The 23,882-nt window shown below is 34.8% G+C and overlaps 3 protein-coding genes across 3 annotated transcripts in view; 2 read left to right on the forward strand and 1 right to left on the reverse strand.

Annotated features, from left to right (window-relative positions):
- The window catches only part of LOC124934469 (serine/threonine-protein phosphatase 4 regulatory subunit 2-like), a 31,574-nt gene extending 28,757 nt beyond the window's left edge, over positions 1-2,817 (forward strand). Inside the window, exon 5 of the mRNA XM_047475010.1 lies at positions 2,697-2,817. Within this exon, the coding sequence (XP_047330966.1) occupies positions 2,697-2,817 (121 nt within the window). The remainder of the gene's footprint in view (positions 1-2,696) is intronic.
- A 1,136-nt stretch (positions 2,818-3,953) lies between these two features.
- On the forward strand, positions 3,954-7,615 carry LOC124919114 (serine carboxypeptidase-like 20). Its single transcript, XM_047459274.1, has 14 exons — positions 3,954-4,200; positions 4,308-4,453; positions 5,054-5,130; positions 5,206-5,328; positions 5,400-5,502; positions 5,573-5,610; positions 5,693-5,794; positions 5,877-5,957; positions 6,035-6,277; positions 6,629-6,694; positions 6,774-6,895; positions 7,188-7,301; positions 7,389-7,434; positions 7,514-7,615. Exons 1-14 carry the CDS (start codon positions 4,049-4,051, stop codon positions 7,595-7,597), a joined length of 1,497 nt encoding a protein of 498 aa, XP_047315230.1. The 5' UTR covers positions 3,954-4,048; the 3' UTR covers positions 7,598-7,615.
- Positions 7,616-9,588: 1,973 nt separating this feature from the next.
- LOC124919115 (probable xyloglucan glycosyltransferase 6) lies at positions 9,589-17,285 on the reverse strand. The gene is made up of 5 exons (XM_047459275.1): positions 16,335-17,285; positions 15,758-16,066; positions 11,107-11,397; positions 10,897-11,010; positions 9,589-10,747 (listed from the first exon to the last, which is right to left on the reverse strand). The coding sequence occupies exons 1-5, from the start codon at positions 17,055-17,057 to the stop codon at positions 10,094-10,096; spliced, it is 2,091 nt and encodes a 696-aa protein (XP_047315231.1). The 5' UTR covers positions 17,058-17,285; the 3' UTR covers positions 9,589-10,093.
- Positions 17,286-23,882: the final 6,597 nt, after the last annotated feature.

Genomic DNA, 23,882 nt, shown 5'->3' on the forward strand with positions numbered 1-23,882 from the left:
AATGCTCTACTCCATCTTGGGAACCCAATTTCTTCCAAATAGGCAGCAATCCGGTGATCTTTAACCTTGATTTTCTCAAACCAACGATTAAATTCGTGGACAGTGTATGCCCTTGAAGCCGAATCAAACTCCGCATGACACTTATCACTTTTGAATTTGGCCACAATATTCATCTTTATGTGATATGTGCACGCACCGTGGTCTGCTTCTGGGAAAACAGCACACAAGGCATTAGCGATGCTTGGGTGTCTGTCAGATACGAAGACGAGATCATCAACTAATCCAATTGCGTCTCTCAGTTTTTGCATGAAATAAGTCCAGGAGTTATTATTCTCTGAATCAACAACGCCGAATGCGACAGGATATAGTTGCTCATTCGCATCCAATGCAATAGCCACCAATAATTGACCACCCACCTTGTGCTTAAGAAAACTAGCATCAACACATAATACAGGACGGCAAAAGGATTTGAAACCCCTAATTGAGAGGCCTAGGGACATGAACATATACTTGAAGTGACCGAGCTCGTCTGTCTGTATGTCGGTTATGGTACCAGGATTACACTTCTCCAACATGTAAAGGTATGATGGCAGTATTCCATAAGAATCCTCTACCGTCCCTCGCACCGCTATTAAAGCATTTTCCCTTGCCCTCCATGCCTTATTATAAGTCAAAAATATCCCATAAGTTGTCTGCATGTCTTCAATTATTTTCTTAGGCAAGTGGTTATGATGATGGTCCATGTACTTGCTCTTCACGCACTGCCCAATAACCCATGCTGGTGTTTGCATTTTTTTCTTGGGCCTCGACAAAGTTGAGCATGAGTGTTGATGCTCAAATGTCCGGATCTCAAACATCTCAGAAAACTTACCTTTCACAACCCGCAAACTCCACTTGCATGTCTCATCCAAACATATGAGTTCCCAAAGATTTTTTCTTGACTTCTCCACTTTGAATTCAAAATGATTGGCCATCGCATATTTATATAGAGCAAGTTGAAGTTCTTTTTTATTTTCAAAGAACGAACCAACTTCCAATACGGTTTCACTAGTTAATGCCATCGCAAATGTGGGGTCTGGCGGTGATGTGTCTGTCGGGTCTGTCGATGGTGTACCCATTGAAGATCGTCTTGCACTAGATGGTGTACCCATTGATGATCTTCTTGCACTTGTTGGTGTACCATTTGATGCCTTTCTTGCACTAGTTGGTGTACCCAATGATGATCTTCTTGCACTTGGTTGTATAGGTATTGATGCTTTTTCACCACTATTAACATGCAAGTCCTGAGTAAGTGGGATGTGGGGCAAAGAGGTTTCTCCGGCTTCATTTTGACTTTCAACAAAGAATTCCAAGGGTACAACAGGTGGAACAAATTTCTGAGTAAGTTGTGGTGGTAGTATACTTTCTTGAGTTGGGTATGTAAGTAGTGGTATCTTTTCTTTAGTAAACGATGACTTCTCCACTACAGATACACACAATGGTGACACTGTTCGACCCAAAATCAAGCGTGATAGATATGTGTTCAAATCCCCATCATTATCAATAAAAACAGGTTTCGGATTTCTGATATTCGGAATATCATACTTCACTTGGAGCACTAAATCGTATGCTGATATCTGGAGATTAAGTCTATCGTAGAGTATATCAAGTAATTCAGCATAACGAGTATTTTGGGGTAGATCAAATGTTTTGATTGAAGATGCATCAAAATACAGTGTTCCATCAGCATCAAGTTTCCACTCTCCATTATAGAAAACGAAAACTTCAGCTGCAATATAAAAACATGATTTGATTTAGAGACGGATAATTAATACTTCGCGAATCGCTATGAACTTAGCGAAACGGGAAGGTCTTCGCGAATCGTAAGGCACTTAGCGAAACGAGAAGTGACCTTCGCGAATCGCTGGGCACTTAGCGAAACGGGAAGTAAACCCTAATCAATCTCAGAAAACGAACATCAATAAAACATGCTTCAAATAGACGTACCTATTGGAACAGTGCTCGTGCACGTCGTCGAGCTCATAGTGGATTTCGAACGAACTTCTCCGCCGAGATCTCCGACGAGATCGCCGCCGCCGCCGCCGGAGTTTAGAGAGAAGGAGGAGAAGAGCGGGAAGAGAGAGAAGGAGAAGAAAAAAATGAAAAAAAAGTACGGAGGTTATATTAAATAGTAAGGGCAATTTGGACTTTTCACATGTCGTCACTTCGCGAAACGCTAAGTGACTTAGCGTTTCGCGACAAGGGCAAAATCGTCCAAAAAAAATAAAATCACCACGAGCGCAATAAAATTATCACTTTACCATCAGATCAAATAACCTCATCTTTGAGGTTATTTGATCAAATTTCCCGAATCAACCCATTATTCCATTCTTTCAGGCTGATTTTCAACATTATGAAATGAAATTATAAAAATATTAAAATTGAAATTTATAAAAATAATAATTAACGATATAATTAGTTATAAGAGTGATTAGTTAGTTTGGTTAATTAGTTACTATTAAATTCTTATATTAAGGAAATATGTAATTGTTTGAATAAAAACTTTCAATAATACAATTTCAGTTTTACACTTCTTTTTCAAGATTTTAACATGGTATTAGAACTTCAAAGTTAAGATTCTTGGAGGTTTTTCTGCTGCCTCCGTCTGGTCGGAGCAGTCATTGATGGAGGGCTTTATTCTATTATTACTATTGAAGAAAAGTTGGAAGAAGATCCATGTTTTCCTGTATAGCGAACGGTGTTGATATTGAAACTATTCTCGAAGGTAAGGAGAAAGGTGTTGATGGCGCTGCTTTCACCAAGAAAAAGGCTAATTAAGCCATAATCCTAATTCCTATCTCTTCAAGAATTAATTAAAAGAAAGCAGAGGAGAAAAAAAACTAAAGCTGCAAATGTTGAAAGTTGGCGGCTAAAAGATCATTCATGATGATTGTTGTGGATTGAACTAACGAAGATTGAGCTATCTATATCGAGTAGTTCGAAAAAAATGGAGCTTGGTGAATTGGGCTTGCTCGGCTGTCTATGTTGGGTAGCTGAAAAAAATAGAGTTTGCTGAAGTGGGCTTGCTCGACTGTCTATATTGGGTAGCTGAAAAAAAATGGAGCTTGCTGAATTGGGTTTGCTGGGCTGTCTAAATTGGATATCTTAAAAAATGAAGCTCGCTGAATTGGGCTTGCGGAAGACAATGGTTGCATGATCGTAGCTTGATGTTTCATCGACTTGTTTTGTCAAGGTGAAAACTTTGTTTTTACTACATTTCTCCTTGAGGGAAGGATGTAAAAATAATAATTAACGATATAATTAGTTGTAAAGGCGATTAGTTAGTTTGGTTAATTAGTTAGTATTAAACTCCTATATAAAGGAAATATGTAATTGTTTGAATAAAAACTTTAAATAATACAATTTCAGTTTTACTCTTCTTCTTCAAGGTTTTAACAAAATTCTAGTTCCAATCATTTACAATGTATTTTTTTAATAATTAATTTATTAATTTAAATAAATGATGGAAGGAGTTGGTAGATTTATTTTTTCCAAATGTATTAAAAAAATATTTGGTTATTATAAATTGATCAGCTTAATTAAAATATAATAAAAGAGGATGCTGAAAATAATTGGATAAATACTTTAAAAAAAATGGTGATTAGTAATAAAAAGATCAACTCTATAAAAATTGTTCCTTTAAACTTATTATTTATGTCATCTAAAAGCAAAGCAGATAAAAAAAAAAACATTTTTAAAAATATCATTTACTAGTTTATTTAACAAAAAAATAGTTTTAATTCCTAAGTTATTTCCTTATAAAATATAACTTTTGTGTTTTTATTAATAAAAATATTCATATTTTAAAATAAATAATAAAAAGTAGTATACTTTGAGCTAGAATGGTCATTTATTTAAGGATAGTGGGGAATTCGTGTCGTCTATACAAATTTGATCCACTATCTTGCCTTGTAAGCCAACTAAGCTCTCGTATTCATCAAAACCAATCAAAACTATAAAGAAAAATAAAAAATTTCAGTCTCTAAATTCCTGTAATTCAATTGTTGCAATGGCTGCGAAGCTCAAGATTCCTCAAATTGTCAACATATTTGCAATTCTGATTCTTTTGAGCTCCATTTTGACCGAAGCAGTTCTTGATGATGCTTTGGTTACTCAACTTCCAGGTTTCGATGGCAAATTTCAATCCAATCACTATTCTGGGTGTGGGTTTTTTTCATGTTTCAGTTTTAATTTGTAATTAGTTGGAGTTCTTCTACGTTATTAAGCCATCTAATCTATAACTCTTCATTGTTTCTGGTTGTCATCAGGTATGTTACATTGGATAAAGTTAATGGGAAGAAACTGTTCTATTATTTTGTGGAATCGGAGAGCAATCCGGCTAACGATCCTCTTGTTCTTTGGCTTAATGGGGGTCCTGGATGTTCGAGCTTTGATGGCTTCGTTTATGAGCATGGTAATCGTAGTAGAACAATCATCAATTTCATTTTTTAGACTAACGAAAAGAAGGGTGGATATGCATAGCGTTCTTGAGGTCATGACTCCTGAGTTCAAACCTATTAGGCGTCGAATTAAATTAGTTGAGTGTGTTTGAGGGTGATACGTTTAACCCGTGGGGATTAGTCTCAAGCATCCCCGAATTACTGGGTTCAAGCCCCTCAGACGGCATGTTTAACACGTCTTGTGAAATTGGTTGAGTGTGTTTGCGGGTTATAGTCTTAACTTGTAGGAATTATTTGCACTCGGAAAGAGTTGCAGAACCAGCGTTCTAGAAAAAAATGAGGTTTTGGGTTTGAGTCTGTCTGATTAAATTGATTGAGTGTCCGAGTTATATGTTTAACCTGGGGGATTAATTGCACTACAAAAACTTGACATCTATGAGATGGTAAATGGGAAACACAATTGAAATTGAACATATGATATGATTTGTCGAAATATCTAGATATAATTGGAAATGTGCTTGGATCATATCTTTTCTACCTTTGCTTTTATCATGATTTTGATCATATCCGGATTGAAATAGTCTTGTTTTGAGTTTCTTACACATCTTATGCAGGGCCATTCAACTTTGAGATGGGAAGTCCCAAAGGGAGTCTGCCTAAGTTACATCTTAACCCACTTTCCTGGTCCAAGGTTATGATTGAAAAATAAATATTTCTTTAAGTGAACTCCTTAATAGTTGTTAGATGTTTACTTGTTCTCTGTCAGGTTTCTAACATCATATACTTGGATTCTCCTGCTGGTGTCGGCTTGTCTTACTCCCAAAACATGTCTGATTATATTACAGGAGATTTAAAGACTGCTTCTGATACACACATATTTCTCCTCAAGGTTTGTCAAAAAAGTAGAAGAAAACTCCATTTGCGAGTATTCATTTTCATGTTTTCTTTTGCTTTGTTCAGTGGTTTGAGCTGTACAAAGAATTCCTCACAAACCCCTTTTATATTGCTGGAGAGTCGTATGCTGGCATTTACGTGCCAACATTAGCTTCTGAAGTAGTGAAAGGTACTTATTTTTCTTTCTTTTTTCTGTTTGTTGAGTATGTAACTGTTTGAGACTTCTTGATTTATTATAGGAATCGATGCTGGAGTAAAACCTGCTATAAACTTCAAGGTAGCAACTAGCAAGCATATATATGAATATTTTGATGAAGTTATAGTTGGATCTTGAATGAAAGAAATTATATCTTATGCAGGGTTATATGGTGGGTAATGGAGTAACTGATGATATGTTTGATGGGAATGCTCTTGTTCCATTTGCACATGGAATGGGCTTAATATCAGATGACTTGTTTCAGGTAATAATAGAGTTGCCACTTTTAGATAAGTACCTTGAGAATGCTGTCTACTTTATGCTTTCGATAAACTACCATGATGCAGGAAGTTACTTCGACATGCGTAGGAAACTTCTACAACTATTCAACTACAAATTGTGCACAATCACTTGACAAAGTTGACCAAGTGAGAATGATTTCTGTTCTTTATTGTGCACAATTTCTTGTGTCAAAAACGCTTATCTTTTTTGTATGTTTGAACAGACTGTTGCGGATTTGAACATTTACAACATTCTAGAACCGTGTTATCATGGTGGGGAAACTTTAGATACCATAAGAAGTGAAAATGATCATCCCAATAGTTTTAGGAAGTTAGGCGAGACAGAAAGACCACTTCCCGTGAGAAAAAGGATGTTTGGTCGTGCTTGGCCTTTTAGAGCTCCAGTAAAAGATGGAATAGTTCCACTTTGGCCACAGATACTTAATGGTGAAAATGTGCCTTGTATGGTAAGTCATCAAAACCTACATCTTTCAAATATAGTCAATTGTCTCTCACTCATGATAATTATTTGCATACAAACATGTTCTATGGTGATAATTGTTTCTCACAAGTTATTCATTTGGTCAATGTTTAAACTTTGATCCCTGTAAGAAAAGGAAAAAATCTCTATGAGAAAAAATCTTGGCTAAGTCTGCATAAAAGACTTTCTGATGCCCTTCTTTTAGAAAGAATCTCTTGCACAAGAAACCCATTCTTCCTTTAGTATTATAATAGATTGTTTCCTTTCAATTTTGTTCAAGGTCTCCTTAGGGCTTATTACGACTTGATGCTTATATTTTTCCCTTCTGAGATTTCAGAATGATGAAGTTGCATCAGCGTGGCTCAATGATGATGCAGTTCGGAAAGCAATACATGCTGCTCCAGTAAGATGTGATTTATTATTAGAAACTCAACAGATTCTGAAAGTGGGTTATTTATGATCTTTTCTGATACATTTATTAGAGGAGTGTGGCTGGTTATTGGGATTTATGCACAGACAGAATTCAGTTCAGTCATGATTCTGGAAGCATGATCAAGTATCACAAGAACCTTACTTCAAAGGGATATCGAGCCCTTATCTTTAGGTAATCCAAACAAAAGTTCTTTCATTGCAGACATGACAGACCTTATATAAAGCTGCTAGCTACATAATGAAACCATGATTCATTTTTCTATTAGATAGACTATCATGGCCCAAACTTGTCTGTATCATTCTGCTAGTGCATTCAAATTCAACCATATGGAATTTCTTTCCTATACAGATTGCCTATGCTCAAATCCCTAAAGGTTTTGCAGCAAAAATGAAAAATAAAATTCCCTCGAGGTTAAGCTAAATGTAATCTCCACATTCTTTGTAAATGTAATGTTTTTTAACAGTGGAGACCATGATATGTGTGTACCTTACACTGGGACTGAAGCATGGACAAGGTCAATGGGCTACAAGATTGTGGATGAATGGAGACCTTGGAGTTCAAATGGACAAGTTGCAGGGTAAGGCATAATAATAAGAAGAAGATGGGTTACTCGTTTGAAAAGAAGACTTACATCTAACAGTTTCATTTTTCTTAATCCATGTAGTTATTTACAAGGATATGACAAGAATCTCACTTTCCTCACGGTGAAGGTTTGTATTTCTTTAAAACATGTCTTTTTGTGTTTCTTCTAATTAGTTATTCAAAATTTTAAAACTTTGGTTGTTGCAGGGATCTGGGCATACTGTCCCAGAATATAAACCACGCCAGGCACTTGATTTTTACAGACGATGGCTTTCGGGGAAGACTATATAATTGATCAGCCAGCTTCATCAAAAATAAGATAGGATGAGCATTGAGCAGTTAAGGTTTATAGTTCTGTGAATTGTTAATAATATTCCACAGAGAAGAAAAAGGGTGGTGAAATTTACAAATTCATGGAATAACTGTAGCAATACAAGTTGTTGTTTACTCACAATTATCTGTTTGTGATATCTGTTATGTGTTGGTTATTGTGATTAATGAAAATATAGTCATTTCTCATAACTAGTATGATGTATTAGGTTAGGTTGCAAAATTAAAAAACGTTAATATTAAACTCATTTTGAATAACACAATAATACAGAATTAACGCTACAAAAATTATCGCAATTAAACAAGTTGCTGACTAATAAGAGTTAGCAACATATTATAATGATATGAGTTAATAATATGACTATAAAAAGTTAACATTAAGAAAAATTATCAATTGAACCTAAATAGTCGTCAAAAATAGTTTACAATCTTTAAAAAAAATATTGGGTCAATGTCATATTCTTAATTACATGACATTTTTAATTACATTTTTCAAACACAACATAATTTTTATAGATATAATAGTAAGTTTATTATCTAACAATATAACATGGGTCACAAATAGTTAAAAAAAACTCCTATACAATTTTTAAAATAAAAAATTCAATCATCTTTTGTTATTTTCTTAAATAGGACTCCTAAGCATATGATTTCTTTAAAATATAAAATAAAAATCTTGTTTATTTATTTTGAGTTTAGACCTACATATTTATTTTAAACATATTTGTTAGAACTTCTTTTAAAAAAATATATATATATTCATCCACTTTAAATCACTACCTTATTTCAATTTTTGTAATTTTTCAAATAACTTTCTTAAATTTGCATTACCTGATATTCAAATTCCTTCAAATTCACAGTGGAGTGCGGACGATTAATAATCAAACCACTTTTGATTATTTAATTTTATTTATAATTTTGTAATGTTATATTTAAGTAAAAATCAAACTTGACAAAACATGTATAAATTCATTTCAATGTTATTGTAAATCATCAAGTAATAGACAAATACATTATCTCATATATTTATTCTCCTCAATCCTTCATCCATCTATTGATATATACTCTTTCTATTATATTATTTATTTGAACAACTTAATGATTAATATCCATCGCCGATCCTATTTATGACCAACCTTCTCATTTCTTCGGGTTCGATTCTATTTGAAAGCGCTTTTAATTTAAGCGTGGTATGACTATAAGGTGTTATACTAGTTCTCATTAACTATATATATATATAAAAAAAAAACGTCTCACTTCTTAACCACAATCTTACCTCCTCTAATAGAAATTATAATTTCAACAATCTAAACGGGTCTTCTATTTTGGGTTGTGGGCCTCGCCGATCAAACCGGTCCAAGCCCAGATGCAAGTTGTGTGACCGTGTTGGTCACACAACTAATATTTGTCGTACTCGACAACATTGTCAGATTTATAATCTCTCGGGTCATTTAACGGCAACATACTGATGTTGTCAAAATCAACATCTCTATATATCCTCAGTTTCTATGATGGCCTCACCATCCTCCGTTTACCCAACATGGTATCTTGATTCTGGAGCCACAGTCCACCTGACTTGCAAATCTTGACAATCTCAACATCCAAAGACAAGTTGTCATGGTAAGGAGACTATTATGATGGGCGACGATATCTTTCATATTGGTCATTCATTAATTCCAAGTTATAATAAACGTCTTCATCTCCATCTCCGTAATTCGTATCGTACAAAAGTAGGAAATGAGAAAATATTGTAAGGTGGAAAGTCATCATATGTTAAAGAAGACTTGCTACATGTTAGTGCTGGGATCAAGAATAGTAGGTAAGATGACAAATCTTGTGTAATTGTCTAATTGACAATAATCGTTCAACCAATCAAACATTAACTAAACACAAGGAACTTTTAGAGATCACCAAAAGCAAAAATAGAGAACTGAATGAAGGTTGATCCCAAGTCCATAACAAAGAGAAGTGTTATATAATGTTTAAAAATAATAAGAAACATGAGTTGGGTTAAGATGTAGTAGAATACAATCAATAAATCCCATGAAGTGAAATTTGCAACAATATAATATGCATTCTGTTGTTTATAAATTGGGTTTCCAAAACAACAGCAGGAGCAACATTCAAAACACCATAAGGAAAAAGAAGTAATGATCAGCAGCAAGAATACAAAACCTTCTTGCTGATCACCAAACTACTAGTGAATGCCAAAATGCATAATAATAATCTAAACAAAACCCACCACCTGTTCTATAAGCAAACACACTCACCACCCATCTGTATCAAATAATACTAGACAGAACATATTTGGATTTTGTGGTATATCTTCTTTCTTTGTTTCTTTCTTCACAGTGGATATCACATTTGGAGTGTACTACTACTTACTAATTCTACTACAACAAGCACTTAGAGAATTAATTACTCTTGCACAAAATAAATTCACGATGAGGGATTTGTTTAACTGACCTGCTCCCCGATGAGATCCAGACCCACAATTAGGAAGGTAATGCCCTGAAACAATAGAAAGTAAAAGTGGATCCCTTGGGCAGACAACAAGCTTCTAACTGATGCACTTAACAATATCATTGCAAGAGCTAGCTCAGATCTGTACAGCCTGTTCTTTTTCACATTCCTAGTTTTCTTCGACATCTGTTCTATCTTGTTCAGCTCAGAAAGACCTGATTCTGATGACGACCTGTGGACACTGCTACCTTGGACTATAAGAGGGTGGTGTTGGTCTGAATCATCTTCCACCATTGATGCTAGGTCTGCTTCCGACGATCTCCCCGATTTCTTAGTAACAATCCACTCGTAAGAGCTTCCCAATTTGAATAATCCCGATATCATGGCATTGAACTTGGTTACTGACATGGTGTTCTCAAAGAGGAGGTAGGGAACAACAAACGGGAATGATCGCGGTGCTGGAAGAATATTCAAAACCGACATCACTCCTGGGACGTAACAAACCACCCAAGCTGGCAACTGGGCTTCTGGAAGAAACATACTCAGAGGCAGGATGATGCAGAAAAGAGTGAATGAATAGAATGGCAATATAAGCTTCCGCAGGAGAAAGAAGAGAAATATCATGTTGGCTTTCTTCGCCCAACTCACCTGACCATGTCAAATAAATACTCTATTATTACAGATCACAAGCTTCTTCTAACATTTAGATCACAATTATTCATCCCACCATATATATAGTAAGAAAATCTTCATATCAGAAAGAATATAGGTTAAGAGAAAAATAGAACTTGTAAAACCTTTGATCGGAGTATATCCATGAAACACAAGCGGAATAACTGCATTGGGCCAGAATGCCAGCGATACTGCTGCTTCTTGTATGCTTCATAGGACTCTGGAAGTTCACAAAGGCACTGCAACAGCAAAATAAGCAAAAATGTTTAGCCTAGGTGATGATGCTACTACATCACATGCTTATGAAATTTTCAATTAGTGAAATAATAACAAACCTTAACATCATCTAGATATATAAATTTCCATCCATGAAGATGAGCTCGAACCGCAATATCCATGTCTTCAACAGTTGTCCTTTCCAACCATCCACCACATTCTTCAAGTGCCTTGATTCTCCATACACCAGCAGTTCCATTAAAACCAAAAAAATTGATGAACACTCCATTAACCTGTTGTTCCACCTCAAAGTGGAAGGATAGATTTATATTCTGCAATCTTGTGAGCAAATTCTCATCTTTGTTAACAAAGGTCCATCTTGTTTGGACCAATGCCAAATCATTATGCCCCTGAAAATTAGAGAGACATAAATAGCTAAAGAACATGAGGGAATAATAACACTTGTGAAAGAGAGCAAAGAAGGGCTTAAAAGGCCGACTATTGTTAAGTTAGATCTAACATTTTTTGTTAGGCTTCTCAATTACAGTTCGACTAAAATGATTTTTAGCAACAACTTTGAGTTCCTTGAAAATTTTGGGTAATGAATGAAGGAACTAAACCACTATGTGCATTCTTTGTTGGTGGCCGGCGATGTCTCTTCCACTTGAAAAACCGTTTGACAGCAAGAATCAAACAAACGACAACATTTCCATCAATACGTCAACGCCAAAAAACCTATGCTCATAAATGTATTTGGATAGTAACATGACATTCATGGTGATAACTCACGGGGGCTAATAAGTGAAACTCATGGTCACATCCACACATTTTATGGACATAGATCACACCCAGACATTTGATATGTGTTAGGGTTTAAAATAAGGCATTTGGAGGCCTTGGTAATGAGTTTGATTAATATTGTTAGATTATTAGTGAGGTAATAGGGTATGCTTGAATATTGATGTAACTTCTTTGTCTCCCTTCTAGCCTTAGGGAATTTAACTTCTCATCTTAATGCAGTCTATTTCTCATCTCCTTTTTTCTTACCCTAATATCTTACTACTTACCTATTATACCTAGCCCTAGAATTTCACCTCGTATCACTGGTATCAGATGTAAGATCTTGTCAAAGTGTAAACAATGGAGATCTCAAGTGATATGGAAGAGGTTCGATCAAGACTGCAAGAACATGATGATATGGTTGTCACGAATGGAAGCTGTGATGGAAGACATGCTGAAAATGTGAAAAAAAATGATGATGCAAGGTAAGTGTTTCACGAGCAAGCACCCAAATCTTTTTCTTTGGTTTGATGGTGAAGATGTTAAAGAATGGATCATTAAGGTGAAAGAACATTTTGATCAATGAAAACTACGAAAGAGAAAAAGGCTCAAATAGGAAGAGGGATAAATTCAAAAGAGATATACTTGAGTTGTTTAGCTCTTATTTACAAGAAATCCAAACAATGCTCTGATTTGGCCAGAATTGTACTGAACTATTCAAAATTACTTTAATCCACCGAATTCAAAACAGATGAAATATATGAAAGTTCCCCATAAAGCATTTGAAGGGAACTGTGGAAGTAAATGCTAAACTGCATATATTTACATATGAGGAAATAAGATAGACAATTTTATTCCAATAAAATGCATTATCATACTTGCACAATGTAAATTCTCCTCCTATACATACTAGTAAAGGAGATCTTCAATAATTAATGGAGAAAAAAGTTGCAATTGAAGATATATGTCTCAACCAAGGAAGAGAGCCAAGAACCAAAAATGTTGCAGACGAGTATGATGTGAAAGAAGCAAGTAATACCATGGAGTTATTGAGGCTTGAGTGGCACCCTTCACGGCCTTCTAATAAGTTGCAAGGATGAAGAAATCAATGAGTCGAGAATCCCCGAAAAATCACCAGAGGTAGAATCTGATGATAAGGTCAATTTGATTGAGGGTGATAGTGACACTGTTATTGTTGTTCTGGATTTTTTCCGAGTAAAATATCGTCGCATGATGAAGTCAGAGGAAGACAAAAATCGAACGAGAACAAGAGGCCGCATTGTTCATCTGCGGACCTTTAGTTTCAGATTCATTCAATGGTTGTTAGGGTGGCATGTTTTCACTCGAGGACAAGCGAAATGTTATGGCCAAGGGTTTCCCTAAAGATGGGATTGATTACTATGATATTTTCTCCCCCGTGATTAAGTACACCTCCATAAGGGTGATGCTAGCTCTAGGTTGTCATTTGGACCTTGAGAAAATGGATGTAACGACAAAATTCCTTCATAGTGACCTAAAAAGAAGTCATCTACATGAGACAACCCAAGATCTCCATCAAGGTTGGTGAAGAGAATAAGCTAGTTCTTCTTAAAAAAACATTTATATGGATCCTAACAAAGTCCAAGGCTGTGGTAAGAAGATTGACAACGTCATGGCAGGCAATTCCTTCAAGAGAAGTAGATATGACGCATGTGTGTACATGATGTTGCTAAGAAACAAGTCTATCATTTACTTACTTCTCTATGTTCATGACATGTTTATGATATGCACTGAAATGAATGTCATCAATGACATTAAAAAGCTTCTAGGAATTGAGTTCGAGATGAAAATTTGGGAAGTGCCAAAAAGCTACTTGGCATGGACATTCAAAGAGATAGAACCAGAAAGTCTTCATTCATGTTTGGCATCTATGGGACTAAAGAATTTGGTTAATTGTCAACAAGAGACAGTGTTATGCACAGTGAAATTGGGATTAAAGATGAATAGTGATATCACCTTCTTGAAGACAATGAAGATCTTATGGGGATTGGGGGAAGGTTTGATATGTGTTAGATTGTTGATACACACATTAATACCATTTTCCGAGCAATTATGGATTAAAAGGAGTTATAAAGATTGGAGACTTTTTGTAACTAGCACAAGACTACCGAGAGGAAGTTTGAGCTCATCCCGGTAGGCATGTTGCAAGGGAAAATATAGGAATAAAATTGTGGGATTAATTGAGCACATTGTCACGTGTCTTGGATAAGTGGACAAACAAACTAAATATTTTTGGCTGGACAAAAATAGATTTCCCTAGTTTGTTAAGATTTCTGCCAGTTGTCCCATGATCTGAGAAATTCAATATGCAGGAATTTGTACACCACTTGTGATTGACCAGCTGAAATTGGCTGAATTTTTTAGGAGAGACATCCAGGCATACGTTCTAGTGCAGTCCCATAGTCACAAATCTTGTTTTGGTTGAGTGTAGAGAGAGAGAAGTTTCTACAGTAACATGGGTCTATCGGTCCCAAGAAAGAGTGTTTCTGAGGACACCTTGTTTATTCTTGTAGTCTTTCTTTGTAATCCTACCTTGATATAGTGGAAAAGCCTAGACTCTGTCTTGAAAAGTGAATGTACACAGTTTGACTGAACCTATAAGCATTGGTGTTATTTCTTTGCTTGCTTTACCTCTTCTTGCTTCTCAGGTGAAAGTTGTATGGGCAAAATTGCATGGTTATATTTTGATTCAAGTTGTTTGTTGGTTTCAACATACATTGACTCTCTGTTGTGTTACCTAGTTGTAGGGTGAAGTCAACATTCCCCTCAGCAATAAGTGTTAGGGTTAGGGTTTAAAATAGGGTATTTGGGCCTTAGTAGTGGGCCTTAACAGTCAATTTGATTAAATTGACTCAATGTGTTTGTCTCTCTCCTAGCCCTAGGGCACATTCAGTTTCTCATTTTAGTGCAATCTATTTTCTTGCCCTAATATCTTACTACTTAACTATAATACCTAACCCTATAATGTCACCTCATATCAACACCCTCCCTAAATCGCATTCATCCTTTGTTGTTCAATCCCAACCCTTGGTGCCTTCTAATCTCCATTGATATAAACCATAATCCCAATATGTAAGAGAAACACCATTAGACTTCTCTTTTTTGGGAAAAACACCATTAGACTTCTTATGTTAGGGTACATTAAGTTGCTCTGAAAATTTAGAATAAAAGGTTCTATAAATACTCCACTTGTTTGTAGTAAAAGTAAATAGCTTTCTTATATTGTGAAACAGAAAACATAATCAAGTTATTCTCTTGATAGAAGTACACTTTAGATGATCAGGGAGTGTCAATTCAGCATGCGGCTAGTGATGCACAAATTAGAAAAAATAGACTCTGCACTTTATTATATTGTGTACTTTTACCCAAATTGTTACACAGAGTTGTTAGCAAAACTAGCAATGGCAATGTATTATTTAATAAGTATAGGTGGTATTTCATTTCGATAAATGGAGGTGGCTAGCTAAAGAATCAAGCATTCAATGAAGAATGAAATTACATCCTGGCCTCTCTTCTCACCATAAGGCTCTCTAAAAACCCTATCTAACCCTAGAATAAGATCATGCATTCGTATCGGATGGTGACACCGAAATTGCAGTGTCCGCCTGAAGTAGGACAACTAGCAAACAACCAACCTGCATAGATGCCTGGCGGGGGAGTGTGATGCATTGTTATGATCCAATTGGTTAAGTTATAGGACTTGCTTCCCTTATTGGAAGTTCAATAATCTTTAGGCTCTCCAACTTTAACAACTAGCTTCTAAGGAGTAGTTCTCGTAAGGGTTCTTATAATAGTACTTAAATCTGATATGTTTTTCATGCATAATGTTCATTATAAACCAAACTAAAATATTGTGCAAAAAAAATCAAAAGATTGATTAAGAAAATAAGATTGTTCAAATGCGTTACTAAGAGAATGGTTTCCAATTCAGGCCAATAAATATATGCTTACCTTGAAGTATGGAATCGTTTTCTTCAAGAAATCAGGAGTTGGCTGAAAATCTGCATCAAAAATGGCAACATACTCATAATTCTTAACGTACTCACATCCCATTGCAGATTTAAGATTCCCTGCCTTATAGCCTGTTCGAATAAGCCGATGTCTGTACAGTATATGAATGCCCCTTTGTTGCCACTTCTGTACTTCAGCCTTTATAAGGACTTGAGCATTTAAATCATCAGAATCATCTAGTACCTGTATTAGCATTCTATCCCTGGGCCAATCTTGTACACATACAGCTGCAATAGATTGTTGGTAAACCTGGACGAACATCCAACAACATATTAATAATACACTGAGAATAAATAGACTCGGCCAGTTCTCAGTCCAACTTAACTACGCCTTTCCTAGGGGGGGCTATCTTTTCAAATGCAAGGTTTTTTTCTAGTAGAACAGGGACAAGTATTATACAAAGAACCCGATTTGCACGAAACTAGCTACTCAATTGTAGAACAGGGACAAGTTTGGAGAATAGTATTCAATTGGGCTAAGTCTGAGAGCAAGAAGGGATGAGGAACCTACATCTTACCTCCTTCTCATTGCACATCGGGATCTGCACCAACACCATGGGATAATCTTCCACATTCACGTTGGTTGATTCAGCTGGATATTCCATCAGTGCTACGGGCTTTATTCCTCTAAGCTTTATCCAAAAGCATCCAAGAACCAAAACTAGTCGATCTAATGACTGAACCAAGAAGAGAACGACGCAGACATTTGTCAAACTCTGCAATAAGGGTGCAAGATAGTTCGCCCTGATCAGGATCCAATTGGCGTACATAAGCTCCAGAAAATCCAACACCCTGGTCGAATCCAGAGACGGCGGACTGAAATGCCATCCTCTGAAGTAAGCAACTAGCTCGAAAACAAGGAGCACGAGGAGAATAACCAAAAAGACCTTAATAGCGCGGTACAATCGCGAATCCTTGCCCGGAGACGCGAGATCGTCGACAGAATCAGCGGTGGTGATGCGGCGATTGGCGGTACGAAGGAGGGAAAGGAGGCCATGGGTTAGGAAGAGTAAGGAATTGGCTAGCTGCTGGAAACGGAGGAGGCAGACCCAAGATAATTGACGGGCGCTGCGAGAGCGTTCTTTATCGACAGGACGATCGGTGGTAGGGCTGAGGATCTCGACTGTTAACCAATTAGGCTTTTCGGAATTCTTATCGGGAAGGAGATCGGTGGTGTCGTTATCTCTCTCTCTTTGCTTGTTCCACCATTCCTGGAATTCATGATTCGGCGGTCGAGACATAAAGCTAAAAAGTGGAGCAATGATTAATTGAAGATTGCTCCAACGATTGATTGATTGATTGATTGACCTATCTACGTTGTTTCGCTTTCAGTGAATCATTGCCGCCAACGCCAACGAGAAACCTTCACACACACAACACACACTGTCGCAACTGTCCTGTTTCTTTCTCTCTCTTTCTCTCTTTGTGATCCGGAATGGTGGAGAAAGGGTGAGGTGACTCACAGTTGGACTATAATTAGAAACTGTCTCTCTCAATTCTCAAATGTAACTGGTCTTTGATACTCATCACTTATAGGAATTGATTCTATCCAAAATAGTGACAATATTTTCAAATAAATTTATCATCAATATTCGGTATGACTAGTGTGTTAATGGTATAAAACCGAGATTTCGGTATACCAAAGTATCGGTAAGATAACGCCATGACTTTTTGTATACCAAAATTTTGGTACGACATACTATATAGAAAAAAATTATGTATACCGTATTGACCTATTCCTAATCGTAATGAATTAAACATTTTAAGTCTTTTTTCCTTCGCCTAGCCATAGGAAAGGAAGAGTTAAGTCTGCCGTTACTTTTAATTTATTCCTCTTTGTTTGGTTTTGTATTCCGCAATAGAAAAGTAAAGTCTAAGCCTAAAAAGTAAAGAGATGTCAGAAAAAAAAGAGGTAAGAGTCTTCTCATTTGCCTTTTTAAGGTATATGATTAGTAAGGTCAATCCGCGTTTAGATGCATTTCTTTTTATCTTTTAGTCGGGAAGATGTTTTACTCCGACATAATTGAGGGTTCCTCCGAATTGCACAAATTATAGATAACTCTCAAAATTTAATTAATAGATATATTATCAAAGTATATAATAATTAATTATTTAAATTTTTGTAAGTTAAAATCAAAGTCTCATACTATCTTTCACATTAAAAATAAATTTATGTATTAATTTGTTATAACAAAAATAAAGTCACAAATACAACGTGGCTTCCCATATGAGCAAGAGAAAGAAAAAAAAATTAATTCAATTCTCGCTCATTATCTTCAAATCATTTCTCTCTTTTTCAATTCTGTCTAATAAAAATCGTTTCCAAATCCAAAACCCTAGATTTATTCATTGCACTTATACAAAACACAAATTTTTTCGCCAAAATTGTATGTTTTTCAGCTTAAGTTATACAAAACATTATTTTTAATTTGTATAGATAACGAAGTTCTTCAGGTTTAACAAACCCTAAACATTTTTTTATGTTCAGGAACCCAGTAAAGACAACGTCGTAGAAAATGAAGCAATGTATAAATTGTCCGTTGAACCCGAAATGTATTATTACTTTTGTTGTAGTTGTGTTACTGTTTTGTTAAAGCTTATATTATTTTGGTTGTTTTGACGTCGAACATGGCCTTATTATATTGAAATAGGTCTATAAAATAGTCCTGAACAAGGGCATGTTCCAGTTCTGCATTCCACATGAAAATCTCCAATGTTCGGGACATTTTAATTAGGAATGGATCTATGTAAGGGTTAGCCCACCCTAAAAAAATAAAAACTTTTATTACGGTAAAAATTGACATTACTCCCCAATTTCATAAAATTTTAAATATAATTCACTGTTTATTTATATAGTTATTAAAAAAATGGAAAACTTACATTTATTAACTCGTTTTACTCAAAATTTTATCGTTATTTTTTAAGATCACCCAATTTTTTTCAAGTCCACCCCCAAGTCTAAATCTTGGATCCGTTCTTAATTTTAATGGAATTTAGATTGAAAAATAAGTTTGTGATAACAAGTGTATGTCATGAGTATAACCATACATTAAGCAATGAGAATATATGACATATTAGATCCTACAAAGTAATAGACGGAAATAAAAGGAGGAGATTGAAATTAAATGATGAAGCTGAAAAAACTTTGTCTAAAACTTTTCAATCGTTTGTAATGAAAGTTGGAGGGTATGATGACATGTCTTTTATAAGAGAACATGTAAAAATTATATTATAGAAGCTAAAAAATTGAGGTTAGGGAGTGAGGATGTTGATGCACTTAGTAATTATTTTTAAGAATGCAAATTAAGAACTCTAACTTTTTCTACTTGGTTGTTTGAACGAGAATCTCGAATTAGAAACGTGTTTTGGGCAGATAAAATGTGTAGTGCCTATGAGTATTTCTCTAATGTTATCACTTTTGATACAACCTATTTGATTAATCGCTTTGACATACTCTTTGCTCCATTTGTTGAGGTCAATCATCATGATCAATCCATTTTACTTGGATGTTGCTTATTGTCAAGTGAATATTTAGAGACTTTCACTTGGTTGTTCACAGCTTGGTTGACATGTATTCTCGATTGAGATTCAAATGTCATAATCACGGATCAATGTCAATCTATGGAAATTGCAATTGAGAAGGTATTTCCTAAAGTTCATCATCGTTTTGTTTATGACATATCATGAAGAAACTTTCTACAAAATTTGGAAGTCATGCTGAATACAAACTAATAAAGGAAAGGCTGAAAAATATTGTATACAACTCCATTATTATTCAACAATGCGAAGACGATTGGATGAGACTAATAAAAGATTTTTAGTTGGAAGATAATGACTAGTTAAATTCTTTATTTTTGGAAAGATCTAAATGGATGCATATTTATGTGAAAGACAATTTTTGGGTAGGGATGTTCACATCTCAACGGAGTGAAAGTATGAACGCATTTTTTTTTTCACTCCAAAACATCTTCTAAATAATTCGTGGGCAATATGATAAAATTTTGTTGAAGAATATTGAGAAAGAAAAGAAACTGGATTTTCAATCGTTAGTACTCTCATACCACTTGTTAGTGTTTATGTTATTGAAAGACAATTTCAAAGCTTCTACACTCAAGATATATTTAATTTGTTCCAACAAGAAGTTAGAGTGCTGATGTTCTACAATATCTTTGTATTGAAAGAGAAAATGACAACTTTTATATTTGAAGTTGAAGAGACCATTTTTTTTTTTTTGGGGGGGGGAGAGGTAATGGAAAATATTTAAGAGATATTTCTTACCAATAGCACTATACCGAATTGGGCTACAATGTTAAATATCAATGTCGAATGTGAGTTTAGAGGTATTTTGTGTAGGCATATCATGACTGTGTTGAGAAAAATGAAGGTGAATGAGATATTAATGTCTTTTTCATGGACCGGTGCCGTAAAAATATTAAGCATGAGTATCAAACTATCACCAACATTTACGATTCAAATATGTATGTAGAAGGGGGAAAATTGCAACAATCTACCCCCATTAATGCAAGAGGTTCAACACCTTAGAGCAAAATCTGAAGAAAATTGTTCTTGTTTTTCTCAACGACTTAAAATCATCAAAGAACAATTTATGTCTATGTCATGGAAACAAAGATACATAAGTATTTTCAGACAAAGGCGCATAAGTATCTCCATCAACATGAGTTTTGATACACTCTTCTGTGAAAGTAAGAGCTCGAGGTCAACCACCAACTAAGAGGAAACAATCTTTCATTGAGAAAATTGTAAGGAAGTTGACCACCAAGTCGAGATCTTGAAAGAAAGTTTGACTACATTATTCTTTATCTTAATTATTTACCATTTTATGTTTAATAAAAGTTTTGTAATTGTTTTTTGTTTCAGCCTACAACTTTAATTCCGACATCAACTCCACAACCCTGAAATGAAAGTTTGAGTATGCCTAACACTTCATTCACGTTTCTACTATCATCGCAACTTTCGTATGTAGGGTCAACAACGAATGCACAAACAGACGTGAATGCCCACTACCTCATTGACAACACAAAAGATTAAGGATGCTGATTTTGTAAACATGTTATAACTCAAACTTTCATAAGATAATAGAATTATTAAATAAAACTTGATTTTAGTATGTTCGAGACTTTTTATGTTCAAATAAACTTATTTAAAAAACTTGATTTTTTTATGTTCGTGTTGATTATTAATAAAAAAAACCTTACAAATAGGATTCTATTAAAAATGTCCTGAACAATGTTCAGGATAAAATGTTCAAATAAACTTATATTTCAGTCTACATTCTATTAAATGTCCCGAACATTGCCATATTCTGGATAAAAATGTTCAAACAAACTTATTTTTCAGTCTACATTCTATTAAAATGTCTCGAACATGGCCATGTTCAAGACAAAAATATTCAAATAAACTTATTTTTTAGTCTATATTCCATTAAAATGTCCTGAACACGGTTGTGTTCGGGACAAAAATATTCAAATAAACTTATTTTTCAGTCTACATTCCATTAAAAATTCTCGAACATTTTTATATTCAAATAAACTTATTTTTCAATCTACATTTCATAAAAAAAATCCAAATTGAGTTAAATGTTCATCTATAAAATTTTGTATAATGTTATAGTTGTGTATAATGTTACAATTGTGTATAATGTTACCATTTGTTTGTGTATAATGTTACAATTTTATCAAATGTTCATTTATACATTTTTCTCTTATTTTTTGAGCACTTTCAATATAGGACCAAATATTTGAGGGAATTCCTTTCTAATCATGTTTAGATCTGAAATCAAGACCACCACACTGTATTTTATTTTTAACGCCTCAATTATTTCCTTGACCTTCAAAAAACAAATCTCAGAAGGTTAGTACAGAGAATTCTTAAATAATCAAAATGTTAAAACTATATAATTTACAATTTTTTTTGACAATTTACAAGCCCATTTTACTTCATTTCCTATATAAGTCTTCAGATGCCTCATATAGTAGATTCCACAATCGGTTTTATTATCTAGTTCTTACCAAGAAAATGTCAAAATCCTGAACGTGAATTGAGCTATTGAAGCGGCGATCGCTGAGTCAACACTTTTCATGAAATCCACAAAGACAAGTTTATGTTTTACCAAGGCAAAAAATATAAATATAGATGTGAAATATAAACACTTTTAGAGAAGTTCAGCTTATTACCAATGCCTAAGATGTGAAATATTTGTCCTCCCAATTTGTACCTTTCCACTCCCAATTTGTACCTTCTGGAAATGGAAGGTTGTCAATCATTTGGATTTCTTTTTTTGGCATATTGATGCAAAAAATATATAAATAGTTACTCTCTATAATAGGGAAGAAGATCTGAAAAGTCTCATTTTAAGATGTCATATGGTTAGATAGCCAGAAATAAAATATTTGAGAGGTTACTTACATTGTCAGTCGTCTTTAAGTCTTCAGATGATATATTAAATAATTTCATTTATCTTTAAAGTGTGTCGGAAAAATATCTTCAAAATAATGTGCCATCTGCAAATGAACATCACATTAAAAAAATAAAGATAATAAATAGTGCCTCATAAGGCCATTAGATAAAAAAAAAACAGCTTACATATGACACTATAGAGAAGCAAAATCTACGGATGTCGTGTTTAGGTTGTCTATTATTCTTCCAATTCATAATATGGGCGCATACATCGATTATTCCACAGTCCAGATAACATTCAGTTTTCATTGAAACCATATAGTCTCTAGTCAGCGTGGTTTGCTCGCTCCAAAATAAAACTTTCCTACAAAAAAAAAAGAAAACACATCCTAATAAGAGTTAAGAAAAATTATAATGACTATGAAGAGTTCTAAAGATGTTACCTTAGTTCCAAATTAAGTGCAAAAATTAACTCCACAATGACTTTATCATTGTCACTTATTCTAGTCTTTTTGAAGTATATGTATATTTCTTTGAAGTTGTTGTCATGTATGGAGAGCAAAGAGTCATCGGAAGATTTTTAATCTTCCTCTTAGGATGTATTTTGACTGGGCCTCTTTCAAATTCATCTATATTCTCCACTTCACTAAATACCATTTGTAGAGGTTTTTCTACTCGAACCTCCTCGACGGGTTGAGATTGTATGTCAACCATAATTTTGGGTAGTGTTTCAACACGAACCTCCTCTACGGGTTGAGATTGTATGCCAACCACACTTCGGGTGGCGTTTCAACTTGAACCTCCTCTTTGGGTTGAGATTGTATGTTAACCACCACTTTAGGTGGTGTTTCAACTCAAACCTCCTCTACGGGTTAAGATTGTATACCAACCAGCACTTCGGCTGGTGTTTCAACTCGAAGCTTTGTGATTTTTGTAAGGGGTGTCTTTGTGGAGGGAATCCTTGGGAAATTCATTTGTGTCCATTGCCTCGTATAACACATGGATCGAGGTATCAAATATACACATGTGTTCATTTTCTGTTGTTATGTTGATGTTGCTACATCTGCCAATATTCTTGTGGCTTTTGTCATATTCTGTGTAGATATATTAATAGTCATTAATACAGCTATAACAATAGAGGAGGTTAACACTAGCGTGGGCTACTCTTTCTCAGGCTCCCACTGTCCTTGACCATCCACATCATGCTATAATAATTGAGGCTCATACTCTGCAATCTGAGGTGCCACCTCATCAACCACCTAATATGTCACCTCATATACCACTGTCTTAGGCTTATCCTGGTGGGTGCTTGGAAGTGGAAGGCGTCCAAGATCCTTCCAAATTTGAATCCTCCTCGTCTCAATTTATTTTTCATCATACTCTTCAGCTTACTATCATTTCAACATGACAATATCGGAAATAGTTGTTCATATGATAGTTGGAGTTCATGATCTGCAACCCTATCCATGTAGCACAACTGAAACCATATATATATTCAATATATTAGAGTATTTACATTTACATTTGAATAAACCACCGAATTAAAATACTGATATTTGACAAAGATTACTTATCATGAGAAATGTTTGCAGTCCATGGAAATGACTTTTTTCATTTATCTTTCACTTCTTGCAGGCATCACAAATCCA

Source organism: Impatiens glandulifera, chromosome 1 (genome assembly GCF_907164915.1).
Source record: "Impatiens glandulifera chromosome 1, dImpGla2.1, whole genome shotgun sequence".
NCBI classification, from domain to species: domain Eukaryota; kingdom Viridiplantae; phylum Streptophyta; class Magnoliopsida; order Ericales; family Balsaminaceae; genus Impatiens; species Impatiens glandulifera.